The following is a 22,468-nucleotide window of genomic DNA, read 5'->3' on the forward strand; positions in this document are numbered from 1 at the left end:
GAAGGGGCCAGTAGGAATTTTAATGATAATACTTGGAGACTTTAATACCCACTTTCAGTAATAGATATAATATACAGATGAAAGGTAAACACGGATATAGAAGATTTTCACAACACTATATAACAGATAGACTTATCATATATAAGGCACTTTCCTACACAACAGCAGAACACACATTTTACTATAGTGCATGTGGAACAATCTCTAGAATAGACCATATGTTACAGCCTAAAGCAAATCTCAATAAATTTTAAGAGATCGGAATAATACAAAATACCATTTTTGACCACAACAGAATGAAGCTATAAGTCAGTAACAGAAGAAAAATTGGAAAATTCACAAATATATGGATATTAAAACAATACATTCAAAAAAGCAATGGATCAAAAGAGAAATCACAAGAGAAATTAGAAAATACCTTCAGAGGAATAAAAATGAAACCCACCATACTAAAACTGTTGGAATGCACTAAGAGTAGTGCTTAGAGGTAAATTTATAGCTTTAAAGGCCTAGATTTAAAATGAAGAAAAATCTCAAATAAATAACCAGATCTTCATCTGTGGATCTTCCCACCTGACTCACAGGCACTACCAGCACATTGTACATGTTATTCACACCTCCACCCTGTCGCCTGCTTCCAGTACATACTCCCAGTGGTAGTGAGAATGAGTATTGGTAGATGACTACTGTAGAAAGCCAGTCAGACTCTCTGGAGGAGGGAGAGACCACAAACTTGATCTTTAGTGCCACCCTTGGAAAAGCAGAAGGGATGCTTTGACCTGGTATGTTCCAGGATCAAGAGAAGTCATACAAGCTTAAGAATTCTGCCACAAGAGGAAGCAAGAAGCAAGGAGCAGCTGTACCCATAGAAGGTCTAAGAAAGCCTCAGAATCCCTACCAAGGCTGATGGAAGATACTTCTCTCCCAAAGGCAGTTAATGAAGAGGAATGGAGGAAGTGACTGCTACTTCAGATGTGAAGACAGTACTGCAACATTTCAAGAAGCATGAAAAACCAAGGAAATATGACACCATTAAAAGATCATAATAATTTTCCAGTAATGAATCCCAAAGACATGAAGATCTGTGATATACCCAATAAAGACTTCAAAATAGCTATTTTGGGAAGCTTAGTGAGCTACAAGAAATACAGAAAGACAGTTCAACTAAATCAGGACAACAGTACAATAAAAAAAAGAAAGAGAAATCTCACAAAGAGAAATCTTAGGGAAGAACCAAACAAAAATTCTGGAGCTGGAGAATACAGTGAATGAAAAGAAAAACACAGCGGAGAACATCAACATCAGAGTGGATCAAGCAGAAGAAAGGAGAATGAGAAACAAGTGAAGAAAGCCAGTATGACCTGTGGGATAGCATCAAAAGAAACAATTTGCAAATTATTAGAGTTCCAGAAGGAGAAGAGCAGGAGGAGGGAGTAGAAAAGTTATTTGAAGAAGAAAGAACTAAATTTGGGGAGAGGTTTGGCTGTCTATTTTGGGGAAGCTCACAGGTCACCAAACAAACTTGGAGAGTCTTCACCAAATTAGAAAGCAAGAAGTACAGTTGTCTTTGTTTGTAGATGATATGTTCTTATATACAGAAAATCCTAAAGACCACCAAAAAACTGTTAGAGCTAGTCAATGAATTCAGTAATGTTGCTGGCTACAAAATTAGCATACAGCAGTCACTTACGTTTCTAACACTTAACAATGGAATATCTGAAAAAGAAAGAAAACAGCCCCGGGACACCTAGGTGGCTCAGTCAGTTAGATATCTGACTCTTGATTTTAGCTCAGGTCATGATCTCAGGGTTGTGAGATCAAGCTCCGCATTGGGCTTTTGCACTCAGCCCAGAGTCTGCCTGAGAATCTCTCCCTTTCTCCCTCTCCCAACACACACACTCTCTCTCTAATGAATAAGTCTTAAAAAAAAAAAAAAAAGAAAGAAAGAAAGAAAAGAAAAGAAAAAGAAATAGGTGGCTCAGACATCTGCCTTTAGCTTGGGTCATGATCTCCAGGTCCTGGGATTGAGGCCTGTGTCAGGCTTCCTGCTCAGCAGGGAGTCTGCTTCTCTCTTTTTTCTCTCTCTCTCTCTCTCACACACACTCTGCCCCTCCCTCTACTTTGTGCTGCTCTCTCTCTCCAATGAATAAATTTTTTAAAAATCTTACAAAAAAAAAAAAAAAAGCAAACAGCCCTATTCACCAATAGCATCAAAAAACAAAAAACTTGGGAATAAATTTAACCAAGAAGGTGAAATATCTGTACATTGAAAACTGGAAGACATTGATGGAAGAAATTGAAGACACAAATAAATGGAGAGCTATCCCTGTTTATGGATCAGAGGAATTAATAATAAAAACTCTATACCAACCAAACCACCTATATCAATATTCTGATGACCTTTTTCATAGAAGTAGCAGAAACAACCCTAAAATTTGTATGCACCCATGAAAGACCCAAAATAGCCTTTGTTCTTGAGAAAGAATAAAGTTGAAGGTATCACACTTCCTGACTTCAGACTGTATTACAAAGCTATATTAATCAAAACAGTGTGGTACTGCCATAAAAAATAGTCCAAAGAAATAGAAGCGAGAGCCCTGAAATAAACCAGTGCATGCATGGTCAGCTAATGTTAGACAGGGGAGCCAGAAATAGTCAGTGGAGAAAGGACAGTCTCTTCAACAAATGGTAGTGGGAAACCTGCATAATCACATGCAGAAGAATGAAATGGATGCCTATTTTTACACCACTCACAAGAACTAATTTGTAATAGATTAAAGACTTAGACATGAGACCTGAAAGTGTAAAACTCCTAGAAGAAAATATAGGAGAAGAATTATTTGATATTGGTCTTGGCAATAATTTTTTTGGATATGACACCCAAACCACAAGCAATAAAAGCAAAAAGGGAAATAAGTGGCTAAAGTCTTATTAGTCTTTTTAAAGCTAAGTCTTCTTTACAGCAAAAGAAATAGTCAACAGAATGAAAAGGCAACCTGAGGGATGGGAAAAAATATTTATCAATCATCTGTCAGATAAGGAGTTAATATCCAAAGTATTTAAGGAACTCATACAATTCAATAGCACATCGCACACACCTGCACCCACACACACACACACACACACACACCCCAACAACAACAGTAACAAAACCCCCCAAACAACCCAAATGAAAAATCAGCAGAGGAACTAAACAGGCATTTTTTTCAAAGACATATACATATGGCCAACAGGGGTGTGCCTGGGTGGCTCGGTGGGTTAAAGCCTCTGACTTCAGCTCAGGTCATGATCCCAGGGTCCTAGGCTAGAGCCCTGCATCAGGCTCCCTGCTCAGAAGGGAGCCTGGTTCTTCCTCTCCCTTTGCCACTCCTCCTGCTTTTGCTCCCCTGTTCTCTGTTTCTCTCTCAAATAAATAAATCTTAAAAAAAAAAATGGCCATCAGGTACTTGAAAAGATGTTCAGTATCATTATTCATCAGGGAAATGCAAATCAAAACCGCAGTGAGCTATTACCTCACACCTGTCAGAAAGGCCATTTTCCTCAAGAGAATAAGAGATGAGTGTTGGTGAGGATGTGGAGAAAAGGGAACCCTTGTGCACTGCTGGTGGGAATGCAAACTGGTACAGCTAGTGTGGAAACAGTTTGGAGTTTCCTCAAAAAATGAAAACAGAGCTACCATATGATCCAGTAATCCCACTTCTGGATATACATCCAAAGGAATGAAATGAGGATCTCCAAGAGGTATATGCACTCCCATGTTAATTGCAACATTATGCACAATAGCTAAGCTATGGAAATTCTCGAAGTGTCCATCCATGGATGAATAGATAAAGAAAATGTGGTATCTGTATACGCACAAACACACACGTACACACAGTGGAATATTATTCAGCTATGAGAAAGAAGGAAATTCTGCCATTTGCAACAACATGGGTGGACCTTGGGGACAATATGCTAAGTAAAATAAGAGAGAAAGATGCTGCCTCTATGATATCACTTATATGTGGAATCTTAAAAAAGTCAAATCATAAAAACAGAAGGCAGAAACATGGTTGTCAGAGAATAGAGGAAATGGGGAAATCTTGGTCAAGGGTACACTCCATAGTGAGTTCTGGGCATCATATGTGCAACATGGTAATTAGAGTTAACAATACTGTATTATACTTGAAAGAAAGCTGCCTTCAAATATACTTGGAAGTTAAATGATCTCACCACAAAAAATGGTAATTATGTGAGGTGATGGAGATGTTAACTCTACTATGGTAATCATCTCACAATATATAAGTGTATCAGATCAACCCATTGTACACTTTACATGTATACAGTATTATATGTCAATGATATCTCATAAAGCTGGAAAAAAGAAAAAGCATCCAGATTATAGAGCGAGAAGTAAAATTATCTCAGTTCACAGATGACATGATATTATTCCTAGGAAATCCTAAAAAATATTAGAATTTTGGAAAAACTATTAACACTAATAAATTTAACCAGTAGCAGGGTAGAAGATCACCACATAAAAATCAGTTGCATTTCTATACTATTAGCAATGAACAATCTGAAAATGTAATTAGGAAAGCAATTCATTTACAATAGCATCAAAAAGAATAGAATAGTCATGAGTAAATTTAACCAAGGAGGTACAAGGCTTATAAAGTGAAAACTACAAAACATTGTTGAAATAGTTGAAGAAGACTTAAATGAAGGGAAAGACCTTCTATGTTCATGGATTAGATTTAACATTGTTAAGATGGCAATACCCCCCAACTTGTTTTATAGATTCATTGTAATACCTATTAAAATTACAGTCTCCTCTTTTGCAGCAACGAACAAGCTGTAATGAAAATTCACATAAGGAATTGCAGAGGATCCCAAATAGCCAAAACAATCTTGAAAAAGATCAAGGGCAGAGGACTCACACTGCCTGATTTCAGAATTTATGGCATACTACAGTAATTAAGAGGGTAGTACTGAAATAAGGGTAGATATATCAATCAGCGGAACAGAATTGGGAGTCCAGAAATAAACCCATATGTCAGCTGATTTTCCGTAAGGGTACCAAGACTGTTCTATGGGGGGAAGAATAGTCTTCGTTTAGGTGCTGGGACCACAACCGGATAGCCACATGCTAAATAAGGAATGAAGTTGGAAGTTAAATGATCTCACCACAAAAAAATGGTAATTATGTGAGGTGACACCAAATACAAGAGAGAAGTCAGATTGCATCAGATACCTAAATGTAAGGGCAGAAACTATGAAACTCTCAGAAGGAAATGCTTGAAGAGTTTAGCTGTACAATTACTGCTCTCTTATAGCACTTCTGTGACATTTATGGTGGACTTAACTGACTGGCTGCTCCCGTGGGTCAAGATTCTCTCTCATCAGTCTGTCTCTCTTGCTTTGCACAGAGCTGTTGCTCAGTAAAGTCTGCTGACCAGGCGAATGGGAGAGACAATGGCAGTGTCAGCCATACCGAGGTTTACGAAATAGATTTTAAATCATCAGAAACTATGTTGGGTGTCCTTGTTGTGTGCTCAACTCTGCAACTACAGGTTTCCTCTCTGGGCCTTTTCTTTCACCAGAATGGAGTTTAGGGGGCATGTGAAGAGGTTCTCCCCAGATAGGTGGCTGTGATTTGTACATCTGATAATTTGGGCATGTAGCCAAGAGTCTTCAAATTCGACTGCTACTGCTGAAAATACGGATACATGGCCCGTTTTAAAAATCATATTAATCTAATTTTTATTTATTTATTTTAAAGATTTTATTTATTTATTTGTCAGAGAAAGAGGTTGAGAGAGAGAGAGCACAAGCAGGGGGAGCAGCAGGTGGAGGGAGAAGCAGGCTTCCCGCTGGGCAGGGAGCCTGATGCGGGTCTCGATCCTAGGACCCTGGGATCATGACCTGAGCCGAAGGCAGATGCTTAACCAACTGAGCCACCCAGGAGCCCCTAAGCTAATTTTTAATTATGGAATATTTGGACCTTAAAGTATGGGTCCAGCCTCAGTTTGAGCACCTGTAATGATATGGAGCTCAGTATCTCCCAAGGCAGCTATTGGTGAACCGTTCCAATAAAAGTTACTCTGTTCTTTCTTATGTTGGTCAGAAAATCCTTTTTGTCTTAATGTCTACTATTACTCCAGTGGAATGATGTCAAACAAGTCACATATTTGAAATAGTAATGCATTCTCTTTCAGCCCTATGTTGATTCCACCTGACTCAAAGTCTATGTTGTTCACTCCAGCATTGTAATCTGTCATCTACTTAACTTCCAGGCAGCTTACACCACTGACAATTTCTGTGAGTGGTGGGAATGCAAAAGAATTTCAATACTGTTCTAGGTAAAATATGAACCAAGCTGATTTTTAAGCAGCTGCCTTTGTAGGGTGATGTTGAAATTTCCTCCCTGTTCCAGAACACATTTCCTACTAGACAGTACGATGCTCACATTATTCGCTTAGGTTCGGTGTTGAATTTTCTTGACAAAGTTTAGACATATGCAGGTTGGCCACCATATTTTCTTATTGATAACGTGGCCTAGATGAGTATAGCAGATGGAACCATATAGCAAGGTGATGAGACAGAAGATGAGAGGTTTTTGAAGGGGAGGAATAGCACAGAAATGCTAGAATAGAAGCCACTGAGGGCAGGTAGGACAGGCCTTTGCTAGAGATATGGGGAGAGGAGAGACACCTAGAAATGTACCTTATTTCCTCCTTTGTAAGTTTTCTGAGCTAATCCTAGCATACTGAAACTTTAAAAAAGTAAATCTTTTGCTACAAAAGAGTAGCTATGATGATGTAGTTAATTCTAAAGCTAAATAAAATCATTCAAGGAAATCATTTCTGCTTGGGATCATCCGCATCCACCTTGACTTCTGGCAAATTCTTATTGATCCTTCAAAATACATGTGCCACAGGGAGGCTTTTCCAGCCCGGCTTTCACTCCATCCCAGGTACTTCATGACTCTTTCATGCCATTCTGTCTCCTAGACATACTTTTATTGTTGTACCATTTCACTGTAGTATACTGAATTATTTATTTGTCTGCCCCACTGGACTCTGGTTCCGTGAAGACCTTAAACTATGTCATTTTTCTCAGTATTCCCAGCGCCCACATGGTGCTTTTCAGGGACTGGCATATAGGAAGTGTATGATAAATGCTTGTTGCATAGAGTTGCAGCACGGGTAAAGTAACAGCTGGACACATTGGTGGTAAAAGCATTTTTCTCACAGACCGTATATGAGGCACAGATTGGAGGGTAGGAAAAAAAGGTGAATAATAAGATAATCCTGACTTAAAAAAAAAAATTCCTACAGTCCCCCCTTCTCAGCAGGGTAGGTAACAGTCATCTGCATATAATTCTTACACAGTAAGATTAATGTTACCATACGGGTACTGTGGGGTTGGATTGGGTTATAATGTTGCATGACTAAGACCAAAAAACCATGTGTCCTTGAAATGCCTTAAATCACCAAGATTTAGGCCTTCGGAAGCTCCAAGGTAATGAGTTAAGGAAGAGACTGCATTTAATTTTGACTCCTTACTTAAAAGTTTAGTGCACTGCTGTGTATTTTGTAAGTACTTAAATATTTGTTTTGTGGCTAACAGATTGCTTGAGGAGATGTTTGGGCCTAAAAAAAATTTGTTTGTATTGGTGGTTTTAACACTGGATCCACCCTATTAAAGAAGGCAGAGTATCCCTGCATCTCTCTAAGCAGGAGCAGAACAGCCTGGAACAGCCTTTTATCATTTAAGCCAGGTCTAGTTTGGAAACAAAGGCTTAAACCAAAAGTACTTTTGACAGGATTTGTTCTTACAGCATGTTTTTTAGTAAACTAATTGATTTAGTAAACTAACTGATTTCCTGTTGTAGCTTCCCAAGGGAATGTCTTTCTTGGCACTTGGCTTTTAAAGCACAGAAGAGATTGTCATTTTTTTTCCTTAGTTAGCATATGGGCTCCTTTTGACTGTCTTGTGTTTATTTATTTAGGAACTTAAATTCCAAGGTGGAAAGGAGTCAGAGTTGCAGTGACACTGCTCAAGACAGAGCAAAGAGCCGACTACGAGCAGCCCCAACCAGCAAAACCAAGGTACACCGCCGACACGGGCTTCTGGAGTTCTCCGCTCCCATCTGGTGGCTTCCTGCACGTGGCCACAGAAGACACTATTCCAGATGAGCAGAGGCACAGTGGGTCCCAGGCATACTGATTATGTTGAAGAAGTTTGCAAATAAATGTGAAGGACGAGAGTTTGAATTAGTAGCCAGATGGGTGGAATTGAAGGCCAGTAGAAGAATTTTTTGAAAGTTCTGGTTGAGTTTATTTCCCCGTAGGTTTTCTTTTCTTTTCTTTTCCTTTCCTTTCCTTCTCTTACCCTTTTTTTTCTTTCTTTTAAACTTAAATTCAATGAATTAATGCATAGTGTATTACTAGTTTCAGAAGTAGAGTTCAGTGATTCATCAGTCTTATTCCCCGTAGGTTTTCAATTTTATTAATTGTTTCAGTTGTGTAGGAATTTCTGCAAATGGTGTGTGTTCTGGGTAGGGATTTTCCCCCTTTCTTACTCTCATGTCACCCTTTATCCCTTTTCTTAGCCTTCCCCTGCTGTCCTCTTTCTACCATCATGAAGGAACTGTGAAGAGAGACAGTATGTCTATATGCATGTCTATAAAATCTTTTTAACCTCTTTTAGGTCACAGCTATGGCCCCAGGCTCCAACCCCATCATTGGCGTCCTCCTGTCCACTCAGAACAACCGCTGCCTCTCCGCCCCGGACTTAACGGTGGAAAAACGTCTCCCCTTCAGTTCCCTCTCATCCTTGGCTTCTCTGCATAAGCCAGAGCGCTCTATCAGTCCTGAGAGCAACGACAGCATCTCTGAGGAGCTAAACCATTTCAAGCCCATTGTCTGCTCACCCTGTACTCCTCCCAAGAGACTCCCCGATGGCCGGGTGCTCAGTCCCCTCATCATCAAATCAACACCCCGCAACCTCAACAGAAGCCTGCAGAAGCAGACTTCTTATGAGGCTAGCCCAAGGATCCTCAAAAAGTGGGAACAGATCTTTCAGGAGCGGCAGATCAAAAAGACCCTTTCAAAAGCCACCCTCACATCCCTGGCTCCAGAAACAGGGGAAGACTTAGTAGTGTCCGAAGTTACCCATTCTAGCAAGGAAAAGCCACCTCTGACTTTCCAGACGAGACTGGCGGGTGGGCAGGCCCTCTCTGCGTGTGCCGGACCCACCCCCACTGGCCTCGATTCTTTCCCCTCTGTGAGCCAAACAAAAGTGGAAGCCGGCAGCGAGAGTAAAAGGAGCCCCGAGGTTGCATCCGAAACCCGCTGCTCTTCAGAACTGCGTGTGGGCGCCAGTGGGACTTCCTCAGAGAGAGAGCAGGAGGAAGGGCCGGGGCCCACCCCAGAGGCCAAGTTAGACACCACCTGTCAGAGCACAACCGTGAAAAACCCGGTGGTTCATTCCGCGCTACCCAAAAATAGCGTTCTGGGGGCGGTCCTCAAAACAAAGAAGCCGCTGAAGACTGTGAATCATTTTGACCTGCCCAATGGTGTGCTGGCAGACAACCTCGGCGAGGAGCCCCTTCCTTCCTTGCGCCGGGGCCGGAAAAGACATTGTAAGACCAAGCACTTGGAACAGAATGGCTCCCTGAAGAAACTGCGGCCAAGCGGCGGGGAGGCAGGCCCAGCCCTGCGGGAGATGGAACAGAAGCTGCGGCAGGAGGAGGAGGACCGGCGGCTGGCCCTGCAGCTGCAACGCATATTCGACAGCGAGAGGCGGACTGTGAGCCGGAGGAAAGGGAGCGTGGATCAGTATCTCCTGAGGTCCAGCCACGTGGCCGGGGCCAAGTAGTGCCCCAGGAACATGTGAACTGTTTTCACGAGGTCTCTGGGCCTGATCATTTTATCCTGAAGAGCTGGGCGTTCTCACTTTGGGTTTCTTTTCACGGCAAAACGCTGTCTGCTACAGTTTGGAGAGGTCCCAGGGCCTTTGTGGTCTCTGTCCAAGGATGCTGTGTCTCTGCCTCTCGGTGACGGAAGCCAGAAGCACGCCTCACCCCTAAGAGACCCCCAGCCCTGAGGGCTTCTGGGCCAGGTCTGGCAGCACCCACTTGCAAGGAGATGCGGGAGCACAGGGGCCAGAGTTAGAGATGGTAGAGGAGGCAGGGGATACCTTCTGAAACGGACAGATCTCCTGACTTCTTCCAACAGGGTGTTATTTTAAATCAGCCTTGCAGATAAAAAGTTCCCTCCCTCTTAGAGAAGTGGAGCAGTGTCGCTGTTTGGCAGATCCCCAAAAATCATGTTCCCCCTTTTCCTTACCTGTGCTGCAAGTAAATACACCTAATGAAATCAGTTGAGTTTACCCTACTACAAAAGTTTACCTTTCCCGTGTAAAAACTAACATTGGATTAATGCTCTGTAGTTGACAGACCACATTCACGGTTATCATTCAGTCTGGTCTTCCTGGGAGCCTCACCTGTAAGTGGGATCAGTGCCATTTTTGAGGGTGGAACTGCAGGGCGGACGTTCAGGTCCTGTCCTTCACTCAGTGGCATAGCCCAGCTGACTGCTGGGGCTCCTGTCAGCAGATCCCAGAGATTTTTTCACACTAACACGTTCGATAGGTTGCCATAATGGACAGCAACCCAGGGACCTGCCAGGGGAGCCTAGGGAAAGCTGACCGAGCATTTGAGTACTGATTGTGCAAGATCCACAGGCAGAGAATTGAGATCGATGGGAGCTATAAAGTACTGTGCAGATATCCACCCTTCTCTGCCCGCCCAGCCCCCCACTTTACAGCTTTCTGTTTTCTGGGCGGGGGTGGGGGGGTAGAGGGGATTCCACCTTGTGAGACAAACTACAGTTGAACTTCGTTACTACTCTCCACATGTCCAAGGGTTATCTGCAATGTTGATCTAAAATCCCCCCAAATTTGCCCAGAAGTCAGGCAAGAGTGATGCTGAAACTCCATACTGTGGAAACAAGGTATCTGGCTGGATGCAGCTGGTAAATTCAGTCCCATGGACCTTTGGGGTTTACTTTCCTTAGGAGCTGACACCATGTGTCTTTTGCATCCCTGGTGGTGCTTGGTGCTTCTGCCCGTCTGGGCTCATTGAGAATAGGGATTAAGAGATGATTTTAGGGAATCTCGGGCTGGCATTCCCTGTGCATGTACGAGCTGTTCCTATAAAGTCATGTGACTGGCAATTTAACGAAGGTTTTAGAGCTTCTGTATCCCAGTATGTGTTGTCCCCCTTGAGTGGCTCCAGCAGGAGACTGCACAGATTTCTAATGATGTTGCCATTGGCAAAAACATTTCTGGAACCGTCCTCAGCATCTAGAAACATCTAGAAATACAGACTTCTAAGATGTTAGAATTGGAAGGGACCTTAATGGTCACCTTTTCCACCCTCTTCCTCTTACTAAGGCAGAAACTGAGATCCAGAATGGTGACTCCCCTGGTGACTAGAGATTTCCTGTATCACCTTCATTTGATTTCTCTCAGGAGATTTTTGCCCCCTCTTCTCAGGGCAGCTATGTGGTGACAGGAGGGAGAATTTTAAGTCTGAAACTAGTCAGAAGCTGTTTGAAGCCTCTAGAAGAGAAGGTTGGTCAGAATTGTTTGGAGTTACAGACAAGGTCTAGCCATCAAGCAGTTGGAGCCATTTCTTCCTGCGGCTCATGAATAGTTTCCAGAGAGAAGTTCCAGAGATGATGTGAGTGTTTTGGTCATCATTGAGATATGTGGAACCTCCTTGGTGACTACTTAGGTGGGAGTGTCCCTCACTTGAATGTATGTGTTCTGTGTGTGTCTGTGTGCGTGCACACGTGCAGATGTGTGTTTAAAAAACATGCGTCCACCGCCTTTCTCTATATGCGCACCACTTTGATTCCAGGCCCTGCCAGCAACATAGGCCTCCACAGGCTGCTGGACGGTCGGTCCCCAGGATAGCAGAGCCGGTGCTGGTCTGCGGAGGAAGGGGGAGGTGACTCACTAAAGACCCTTAGAGAAAAAGCCTCAGCTCCTGCCATTTCCTAGAACTGCTCATTGGCCTGAGCGAACATCCCCTAGGGGGCTCGTCCACTCGGTGGTAGCAAAAACACTTCTTTTTCCACTTACCACCTTTTTTCTATGTCTTCACTCATTTGAAAAACACGTTTCAGTTGGAACTAATTTTTGGTTCTGGAAAAAAAGATATTTTTAATAGAAAAAGATATATATATTTTAAATATTTCCCCAAAGTCATACTTTTGTTTTAAGAAGTAACATAGCAGTAGCAAGGAATTTTAGGTTCAGGTGCTGAGTGCAAAGCTCCCTCCTGTGAAGTGAGTATTCCAAATGCTAGATCCAGCTTCCAGACTTTGCCCCTTGCACCTCCTGCTGTGTCCAGAGGGGGCCTGACAGTTGTCCAGACTTCCGGCTGAGCTGGAGTCCTTGCTGTGGAGGGAAAGCAGTTTAGGTTAAGGAGTTACAGGGCTTAACCTCTCATCTGCTCGGCTTTGGAGGAGGAAAAAACCACTAAGGTATTATCTGTATTTTAAGATGCTTCCCCTACTTAACTAAAATCTGAACACTTTCTCCTTATGAAAAATGTCTGTGTCCTGTTGCTTGCTTGTTGATATGAATTATTTGTAGAAAGACAAGAAGGGAAAACAGAGTGATGAGGAGGGTTGGTGAGGGAGAACGAGAAAGACACTATTTCACAAACCAAACATGTCTCATGAATCATTGGAATCGGATTCATCATACAAATCTCCCACGTCCTACAAGCTCTGCTCCTTGTGTTTAGGCATTCTTTGTTGTTTGGTGTGGTTTGGTTTTTATTAAAAGGGAAGTTAGGAGAGGTTGGAGGATGAAGGTCATTCTGATGGGAAATCCAAGAAATGTGGTGCCCTGAGAAGGGGGCTCTCAGCCCTTTCCCATAGAGTGGGGAAGACCGTGGGCAGCATATTCGTGATGTGTTGATTGTATCTACTGGAAGGAGTCATCTGGGTCTGCTGGATCCATGTCAGAGGATTAAGCATCCAGCCCTTGGACCCTTTCATATAATTGCCTCTTTTTAAAAGGTTAATTCGTCTTGGCTGAAGCTTCCCAGGAAAACCTTTTGTGAGTGGTTCCATTTCTTATTTTTTAAATTTTTTAGATTTTTGTTTGGAGGAAGAACTGGTGATGAATGCCTTCTGATTTTATTGTTTTTTAGGGTTTTGTTTTTGTTTTTGCTCATTTTCCCTAAAAGAAAAATGCCCTTAAGAGATTAAAGCTGCTTAATTAATTGCTGTCTGAGTATAAAGTGACAAACTAAGATGGGAAGCTGCCACTGCGCTTGACTGGTGAAGCTGATGACCAAAGGCTGTGCTGTTCGCCCTTTCTATTCCGTTTGACAGACGTTCCTGAGTTTCGAACTTGTGCCAACCCTATACTGGGTCGTGGAGATACAGGATGGAAGGGACAGTCCCTGCTCTTGAGCTCAGTCTCTAATGGAATGTATTTGAATGTCTAGGTGGCTGGAGTTTGTTCATGGTCATTGAAAGAGCACTTCTTCATAGTGACCATCTTGGATGGCCCCATTTAAGATGCTGTCCAGCATCCAGCAGACTGCCTTGAACATTTTAGACCTGCCCCCCAGCCCCTAACAATATTTCTGAATTTAATTGCAACATTGCTTTCCATTTCCTAAGTAATTTTACCAGAGGAGAATGAATTTTCTTCTCCAGTGACACAGGACAGTAATCTCTTTTGCACAAGTGCCAGGAAGTGAGGCAGGGCAGGGATCACTGACAGGGTCAGAGGAGGCCGACATCCCAACTCACCGACCTGCTCACCTCTTTCCCAACCAGACCTCTCACCACAGCTGGCAGCAACTTTGGATTCGTTTTCCTTTTTCCTGCCTGACTTTTCATTGAGATGGAAAACCAGTGGGGGAGGAAGGAAAGAAAAATTGAAAGCTGGATTATAATCCTAAAATGCTATGGCTGGAAAGGGCATGGAAGTCATTCAGATCAAACTTGCCCACCTGCTGCCCCTTTTCCCTAAGAAATACGGAAGATGAGGCCCACTGTGCTATGCCCTATTTTATATTTTAGTTTTCTAGGATCTAAGTAAATAGTCCGTTTAAATTACACACACACACAATTTGCTAATGAGGAGGACACCCAAATGATACAGGCTTTTTAATAGCTTTTGCTTCTAAAATTTTTCAGTTAGAATTAAAATATACCTATATCTCCTGAACACACACCCAGATAGAGAAAACCCCACGAGGTGACTAATGTGAATATGGAATCTTGGGAAGTTATATATTTTGATTGGACTAGTCCTCATTTTAACCAAGGGTTAAAACCCAGCCAGCCCTTCATTTTTCTTTGAAAAATCAAGAACTCCTTAGGAACTTACCTTCCTCAACCAGCCTTTTCCCATAGAGTGGTCTTTTGGCCTGGTTTTTAGAAGCAAGCATAGTTGCTTATAAATTCTTGTGAATCAGTGACAAAGCAGGTATGGGGGGGGTCAGGATTCTAGGGAAAGCTGTTGCTGAATAGCTTTTCCACCAAAGATACAGAAGTTGCATCTGTACACGATTGTTATTCACTGTAATTTTCAGAAAAAGATTGTTCTACAGAGAAAAGGGACATAAGCAGAGGTTATGATCAGCTTAGATTGGTTAAATTGAAAAAAAAAAGTGCCAAGACTGAATGTGCACATTGTTCGATGTATTATCAGTATTTTTATTCTTCCTAAGAAAAATATTTACACACTTTGATTTGTGAGTAAATGCTTCCTTAATTCTTGTTAATAAGAGTGGCAGGCTTCCTCTCTATCCTTTCTGGGGTCTTCTATCAACTAGTTGGACAAAACCGAGTGAAGGCCAGGCTTGTTCATTTTTTTTCTCATTTAATAAGTGTAAAAACAGGCAATGCATTCCTCAAAGATGAAGCTGTTAGAGCTCAAGAGTAGTTTTTGGGTTCTGGGTCTGGAGGGCAGCTGAGTCTCCCTGGGTGGCCCTGTCTACCCTCCAACTATGCCACCAGTGGGAGCAGGGCCCCTCTGTCAGTAGGTCTAGTCCTTGGCCTTAAATTCCTAAGGAGAGAATGGAGAACTACCCAGGGGAAATTATCTTCAATGCCACCTAATGGTTTTTTGTTGTTTCTCCCCATGTGCTGTTTTACTCTCAGTCTGTACACACACAGTTGTAGGGGCTTTCTTCTTCCCACTTAGGAACAGAAAATGGGATGTATGTGGTTTCCAACCTACTGTGTACATTAGAATTGGACACGGGGCCTGGACCCTTGTGGACTTATCACAAATAGCATCTTGACAAAGAAAGACCCAGAACAGGGCAGGCCCTGTCAGGGATGCTGCTGCCAACAAAGAAATGGCACAGAATCAAACAGGATGATGTGGTTATTTAAACAGTACCAAAGTGCATACTTCAGTGTATGTTTGCCTGCTCAAGGAGAAGCCCACGTTGAGAACACAGTAAAGGAAACTCATGAAAGCGAATATTCTCTTTCTCGTCAAAAGTCTTAACTTCTATAGAGCGCAATCACAGGCAAATCTGGGCTAAGCTTAGACTAGGTGTGTTTGATTTTTGGAGCTGTCTTTGCTCTGGGAGATGCTCCACTTTGGAACGCCTTGCTTTGGCATTCAGAATGATGGGAGAAATTAGGAGGCGAGATTGGGTTTCCATGGTGTGCTGTGTGTCTGAGGTCTAAGTTAAGAATGGTCTATTCAACCAGTCTTACTCCTAATGAAGGCACAAGAGTCTTGAGTAAAGAACAGATGTACAGGGCGAGACTGTCCTTGCATATTGGGGCTATTATACTCAGAACGTCTGATTTTAAAAATACCAGCTTTGGAAGTAATGCTCAGGAATTCATCAGAATCCCCTTGGTGTCCATTTCTCATCAAACAGAACAAATGTATTGCTGTCCCATCTAAACGTGTAAAACCAGTTTGAAGGACTAATGTAGGACATGCTGTATGTGGTGAAGCAGAACTTAAGGGACTTTTGAAATCTGGCCCAAGACTCTTCCAAAAGACAGTTTTTAAAATGATTTGCAAGAAATAAGGCAGCTGCTTGGAGGTATATGAACAGAATAGGATTGTCCCTTGACCTCTAAAGTAACAGAAAGTGTTCTACACAGCTCACTCATGCTAGCCTGGTGTGGTGGGTGGCGGGGGGGGGGGGGTTCATTTACAGATGGGAGGGAAACTCTGGCCCTGACATAGCTTGAAAGTTGGGTCCTCCAACTCCAAGTCACCGATTGCTTTTCCTGTTGCCTGGACTGAGTCAATTCAGGGTGGTGCCCTCCCTCTCTGTTCTCGACTAACTCTAAGGTTGCATTGCTTTCTGGGTTGGGCTTGCCAAGGGGAGAGAGACCAGAATCTTCCCTCTGCACCCACCGTAGGGGTGGGAGGTATCTTGCAGCACCAAGCATCGTGAGACACAGTCTGCGTCTAAGTTCTCTGTTCTCTCTCCTGTGGCCACATCCAGCTCCCAAGGAGTTACCGGCATCTTGGATGAGTGGCTAGGAGAACAGGATGGCCCTACCTAGTTTTGGAGAATTAGTGGTGGGAGAAATTATTTCTTCTGGTTTGCCCTTGTTAGAGGGCTGTGGAAGGCTCAGAAGAGTGTGGCAGCAAGCTTCCCATCTGCTTATGGAGGAGGAAGGGGGTGCTGGGTGAAAGCAGCCCAGGGCGTCGAAGCTTCTAGTGCAGATGTTCTGTGAGAGTAAGTAACTGCTGGCAGCAGGGAGGGCGGATGCCGCCCGAAAGGCTTCCCCAAATAGTTATTAATTCCTGCTCCTTTGACAATTCTAGTCAGAGGCTGACAATTCTAGTCAGGTGTGGACCAATTCAGGTCTCTTCAAAAAACGACAAAACTCAGGAAAACAAGCAGATTTCACTGCTCGCTCAAGAGCCCTCAAAGTACATTTTTAACACCAAAAGGACCCACAGAGATTGCAAACCCCACTGTCACTGTAGGTAAGGTTAAATGACCTGCGACCGCCCCCTGACGGCGCACAGAAGAATGAGGCAGACACAGGTCAATTATGAGAGAAGGGAGCAGCGACATAGGCTTTTCTACCAGCGCCCCCGCTCCCACTCCCTTGCAGCTGATTTGTTTGTGCCTCATTCTTCTCCCGTGCGCAGTAAGGAGATGGCAACCTGCCCTTTATCCTACAGCAAGTAAGAGAGTTAATACATGGAACCCTGGTGATGTGATTCAGTCCAGATCACTCTGGAGACAGAAAAGAATGGACACAATTGGTAAACGATAATACGGCTTCCAGAGATGCAGCAATTTGCCTGCGTGGGAGGGTGACTAGTAGACGGAAACCCCGCCTCGCATACTTCAAACAGGCACTAGGAGAGGCAACCAACTTACTTACATGGTATCCTATGTGGAATAACTGAGTCGAAGAGCGTTTAGCCCAGACAGGTGTAGCCTCTCCAGGATGTTCTCACATTGGTGAGGGCTCTGGCCTGGCTGGGCAGAGGGAGCTGACACACTCCCAAGCCAGTAGCAGTGCTAGATATCCCGAGGGACTTAGGCAGACAGGTCAGCCCAGTAGCTAAAACTGTCTGGTAGCTTTGCCAACAAAAAAAGGGACAGCCTTTGGAGGGAATAAGTTCCCTGTCCAGGGGTGCAAGCTGGAGCTGAATGATCTACTCCAGGGACTGCAGGAAGCTTCAGGTCTTGAGGCTGGGATAGGATGTTCCCAAGAGACTTTCAGGCTGGAGAGCCTATGGTTGGTAAGTATTTCTAGCTGAAAGGAGCAATCTAGTTCTCTAGCACTGGAGCCCAGCAGGGCTTGCAGGGTCACCCCTGGGGTGGTTTCTCCTTCCTAAGGCTATAGGGGAAGGGTGGTTTGGGGCCCCAGGAGATCCAAGTGGCGAGTCAGCAACACACCCTGCCTGCAAATGCCACTGTGGGGTGAGCCTGTACCACATCTATCCGTCCGGGTGCCTGTGCCACAGGTGGCTATGTGTGTGACTCACAGGTACATAGATGAGTGTGTCTGCTATGACCACAGTTGGCTGTGGTCAGTCCCACTGGCTTCTCTAGATCCAGCTCTGTAGCAGGTGCTGACTCTTGGGAGACTCACAAAAATGGGGCAACCCCACAGGCTGCGTTGGCCGGAATCAGGTTACCTGTGAGCCCAGGCTGGACTTGCATAGCCCCAGGATCCGTTCCCGTGCCCCAGCGTTCACATATGGGACCGCAGCTGGTGTCCAGGATTAGAGGACCTTAGGAAACCATGCAAGCCTTCCCCTCGGCCTGTCCCAACTCTGGCCATGGCCATGGCCATCTGGTAAGGGAATTCCTGATGCTCTCTTCTCCCTCCTCTCCATTTGCCCTCATCATGGACAAAGCTGCCCAACAAAATAAAGCTGCTTTTCAGGGACCTGGTGACCTCAGTTTTGCCCCCTGCCCCCAAAGCATGTATGCTTTGTTGGCTGTGGATGGATTAGTTCACTTCTCTGAGCTTTAGTCTGTGCTGCTTTTCTGTTCCATCAACCCACTTGTTTTCATGCCAGTGCTCATCACAGCTCTGTTGGGCAGGTGTGACTCAGGTTTCCCGAAGGATACGCATAGCCGGGATCCTTCTCTAGCTTGGCAGCCAGGCCCAAACTACAAGAAAACACACAGGCTACCTTGCTCTATATGCACCTACTCTTTATTGCTGCTTGGCCAGGGGCTGGGTCCTGCCCAGCCCGGGGAGGGGAGGTCCTGACCAGTTCCCCACTCTCTGCGGCCAGCAAGCAAGGCCAGGCCAAGATCTGAGGCCTGCACCTGGCACACCCAGCCCCAAGGTGTGGTCCAGGGCACAGAGCCCTGGGAGGGCGTCAGGCACAGGCCGGGGAGTGCGCATGGCCCCGTGCATAGCCCTTAGCCTTTCGAGTCGCTGGCCGTGGGCCCCTGGCAGAACTCATCCATGAACTCAAGGAAGCGGCCGAACCTAGGCTGGCCCTCACTCAGTGCTGGGCGGCCCGGGGGTGGCGCTGCGGCCCTGAACACTGTACGCAGTGAGCAGCGCACCAGCTGCCTGTAGCGGGCCTGGAACTCCTTCAGCAGCCGCTTGGCCTCCAGGTATTGTTTCTGGTTCACCAGCCGCCTCTCAGTCTGCTGGCGCAGGACAGCTCCTGCAGGGAAAGAGGCCCGAGGGGCACCAAACTTGCTCTGGTTTCCCCCTAGCCCAAAGCAGTGCGGTCTGCGTCCAGAGCACCCCCCCCAAACCCAGTGAAAGTGGGATGGAGTGAAAAGAGGATGCTATGGGGACTGAGAATGGCCTCCCCAGCTCAGGGCAGTAAGAAGCCAGTGGTGTCCCCTCCTGATGCTACCTCAAGCCTTAGTTCTGGTCTGTAACGTGCTGTATGAGTCTAGGCAACACCCTGCCTCCCTCCAGGCAGGCCTTAGCTTCTTCTCCATCTGCACACCAGACAGGGCTGGGGCAGAAGCCAAGGGCCCTGGGCCTCCTCCCAGCAGGTGAGCGAATGTCTCGATCTTGGGTTCTGGCTGCTGAGGATGGGGGTGGGGGATGGGCAGAGCTGTACCTAGTGGAGCCTCTGTAATGTTCCGGGGATCCCGCATGCGAATGAAGAGATCATCCAGCAGCTGGGCTCGAGTCTTCCGTGGCGGTGGAACAGGGATCCTCTGGGCCTGACACAAGGTAAGAGGAGCCGGTCACCACAGGTCGGTGCTCAGCCTCCAACAGCCTCCACTCCTCATATAGACGCAGCAATAAGCAGGGGAGCACTTGGGGAAACTGGGAAAGCATGGCCCTGAGAAGGTGGGGAGGTGACAGCCACCATGGGGGGGACCCGTATACCCGCTTCTTCTTGGGCACGTAACGTTTCTGAAGTGTGTCCAGCCTGGGCTTGGAGGAGTGGCACAGCAGCGGGTACTTCAGCATGCGCTGCAGGGCCTGTGTGTTCTTCTGGATTCCTAAGGCAAAAAGGTGAGGGTTGGGCAAGGTACTCCTCCTCCATTTGCTGGATGCCTCCTCCAGTTTCATCATTCCCCACTGTCACAGCAGCCCTGGGTGCAAGGATTTCAGAGGCCCCAAGATGAACACACATCTCTCTCTGATTTGCTGCAGTGCCTGAACCTCCATCACTCATTCGGTGAATACTCGTCCCCTGGGTGCACTAGGGGAAAAGAACTGACCCCAGTATAACCCCACTAAACACAGTGGGTTCCACTACAGGGATGGACTCCCATGACACCACAGCTGAGTGCCAGCAAGTTCCTTTGAAAGCACAAACACTGGTAACACATCAGTCTAAAATAAAGGGCTCAGAGGAAGCACTGCCTCCCTTGTCTCAAACCACAGAGAGAGGATTGGGGATGTCCCATTTGAGCCTTAGCTGGGCTGGGAAGGAGCTCAGGAATCCGACCAGTCTAGGTATCTGTTCCCAAAAACCTCCCGGAGACACTTTTCCAACCAGAGCGAGCAGCTGGGGCTAGACTGGCTAGAATCTCAGAACACCTGTGGTGCCTCAAAATCCAATGCAGGCCCAGGCCAGGGGACCTGATATGGGAGGCTCCAAACCAGGATACCTTCAGGAGCCCTTTGACAAAGGACAGCATCCTGGTCTAGAAATGAGGCTTTGCCCTGACTTGCTCTGGGCTGTGGAGAGGGACCCTGCTTTGAACCATTTTCCTCACGTACCCTTTGGCTCAACAAAGGCTGGATCAGGCTTGGCTGTCAGCAGCTCCTCGTAGCCATGGTACTTGCTGGGGAGGGAGGCAGTCGGGGGCTTCCGACAAGCCCTCTTTACCTCTCTGGGTGCTGTGTGGGGTGGTCTTTGCTCTTCCTCCTTCATGGCTGAATCATCCCTCTGGAGGATGGAGGAAGGCAGCTCACCCACCTGTGTCCAAAAGAAAACCAGCTTCCATTAACACGTCTGAGCATGAGCTCTGTGCAGGTTCCCATGCTGGGCCCTGTTAAGGGAAAGAACCAAGACTGGGGTAAGAGGATGCAGTCATGAAAGACAGTGATCGTGCACCTTGGTAAGCACTGGAGGAGAAAGGAGCACAAAGGTTCTGGGTGGGCCCAGGAAGCCCTCACCCCTCCTGCGAAGCCTGGAAGCCTCCTGGAGGAAGTGAGGTCTTAACCTGCATGAAGTCTTGAAGCAGTGGGATGGCCGTCCCCACGCAGGCGTGGGGAGAGGGGTGGGCAACAAGTGCTGAGGAGAGAGGCCTGCTGCAGGCCATGAAGAGCAGTGACCAAGCCACCCATGTAAGTCCCGGCAAGGTGGATCTGGGGGACCTTCAAATTGGTATCTTTGGGGTGTACTATGAAGAAAGGGGCCACTGGAGCAATAAACAGGCTGCAGATCAGTAAGGACTTTAAAAAGCCAACCTGAGGGTTTTGGGTTGTTTTTGAATCTTCTTTATTCTCATGGAGATGGCAAAATCAGCAGAGGAGTTTTAAGGGGGTGAGTGACCACTGTCTGCACTCATATTTTTAGCTTACCTTAATAGTTTTATAAGAGACATACTGCTGAGACTGGGTTTCATATGTAGGGATGTTGTTTATACCCTACACGAAAACTTGTGGCTAAGAATAAACAGAATGTCTGAACAGATCTGTACCAAGTAGAGATTTCAACAATTCTTCCAAGGAAAAGCCAAGGGCCAGTTAGCTTCACCAGTGAATTCTATTAAGTATCTATAGAATTAACACCAATCCTTCATGAACTTTTCCAAAAATTAGAAAGGGGAACACTCCTAGCTCATTCTCTGAGTTACTATCCTGAAGCCAAAACTAAGGAAATACATCACAAAAGGACAATACAGACCAATATCCCTATGAATGTAAGCACAAAAATCCTCAAAAAATATTAGCAAACCAAATCAACAACCTGTAAGAAGGATTATATATCATGATCAAGTGGGACTTACCGTAGGTAGACAAGCTTGATTAAACATCTGGAAATCAATCAATGTGATATACTATTTCAACAGATAAAGGACAAAAACTACATGATTGTTTCAGTACACACAGAAAAAGCATTTGGCAAAATCTAACATCTCTGTGACAAAACCCAAAAAAACAAAACAAAACAAAAACAAAAACAAAAAGCCCACTCAACAAACTAGGAATAGAAACTTCCTCAACACAAAAAAGGTTATTTATGAAAAACCCACAACTAACATCAGAATTGATGGTGAAAGACTGAAAGCTTTCTCCCTGTGGTCAGGAGTAAGACATGTCTGCTCTTTCTGCTTCTGTTCCACTCTGTGCTGGAGGTCATAGCCTTGGCAATTCAGCAAGGGGAGAAAAGACTTTTCCCATCACAGTGATTCACAGTTGACTGTATTCCTTTGGCTCCTAGGAAGCCCAGAATTGCATTTTGGCAATACACCTCTGTTCCCAGAGCAGCAGGGCAGATGAGCAGGTCAGAGTGAGTGAGACCTTACTTCCTTTCCTGTCCGTATTTTCCT

At 45.2% G+C, this 22,468-nt stretch overlaps 2 protein-coding genes across 28 annotated transcripts in view; one reads left to right on the top strand and one right to left on the bottom strand.

The window, feature by feature from the left end:
* RNF169 (ring finger protein 169) overlaps window positions 1–14,773 on the top strand; it is an 84,587-nt gene extending 69,814 nt beyond the window's left edge. Inside the window, exons 5-6 of the mRNA XM_045071421.1 lie at window positions 7,994–8,093; window positions 8,695–14,773. Of these exons, the coding sequence (XP_044927356.1) occupies window positions 7,994–8,093; window positions 8,695–9,864 (1,270 nt within the window). The 3' untranslated portion in view covers window positions 9,865–14,773. The remainder of the gene's footprint in view (window positions 1–7,993; window positions 8,094–8,694) is intronic.
* Window positions 12,190–22,468, bottom strand: part of XRRA1 (X-ray radiation resistance associated 1) — a 72,051-nt gene continuing 61,772 nt past the window's right edge. For 26 of the 27 annotated variants that reach the window (XM_045071408.1, XM_045071409.1, XM_013064348.2 and 23 more), the window contains 4 exons: window positions 20,691–20,889; window positions 19,848–19,963; window positions 19,573–19,678; window positions 18,678–19,161 (listed from right to left, as the gene is read on the bottom strand). In XM_045071408.1, coding sequence (XP_044927343.1) covers window positions 18,908–19,161; window positions 19,573–19,678; window positions 19,848–19,963; window positions 20,691–20,889 — 675 coding nt within the window. In that variant the 3' untranslated portion in view covers window positions 18,678–18,907. Of the gene's footprint in view, window positions 12,454–18,677; window positions 19,162–19,572; window positions 19,679–19,847; window positions 19,964–20,690; window positions 20,890–22,468 lie in introns of those variants that run through there. The other variant, XM_045071404.1, reaches the window with a different exon arrangement.

The sequence above is a fragment of the Mustela putorius genome, unplaced genomic scaffold (assembly GCF_011764305.1).
Source record: "Mustela putorius furo isolate JIRA1106 unplaced genomic scaffold, ASM1176430v1.1 tig00003987_pilon_pilon_pilon, whole genome shotgun sequence".
In the NCBI taxonomy this organism is placed as follows: Eukaryota; Metazoa; Chordata; class Mammalia; order Carnivora; family Mustelidae; genus Mustela; species Mustela putorius.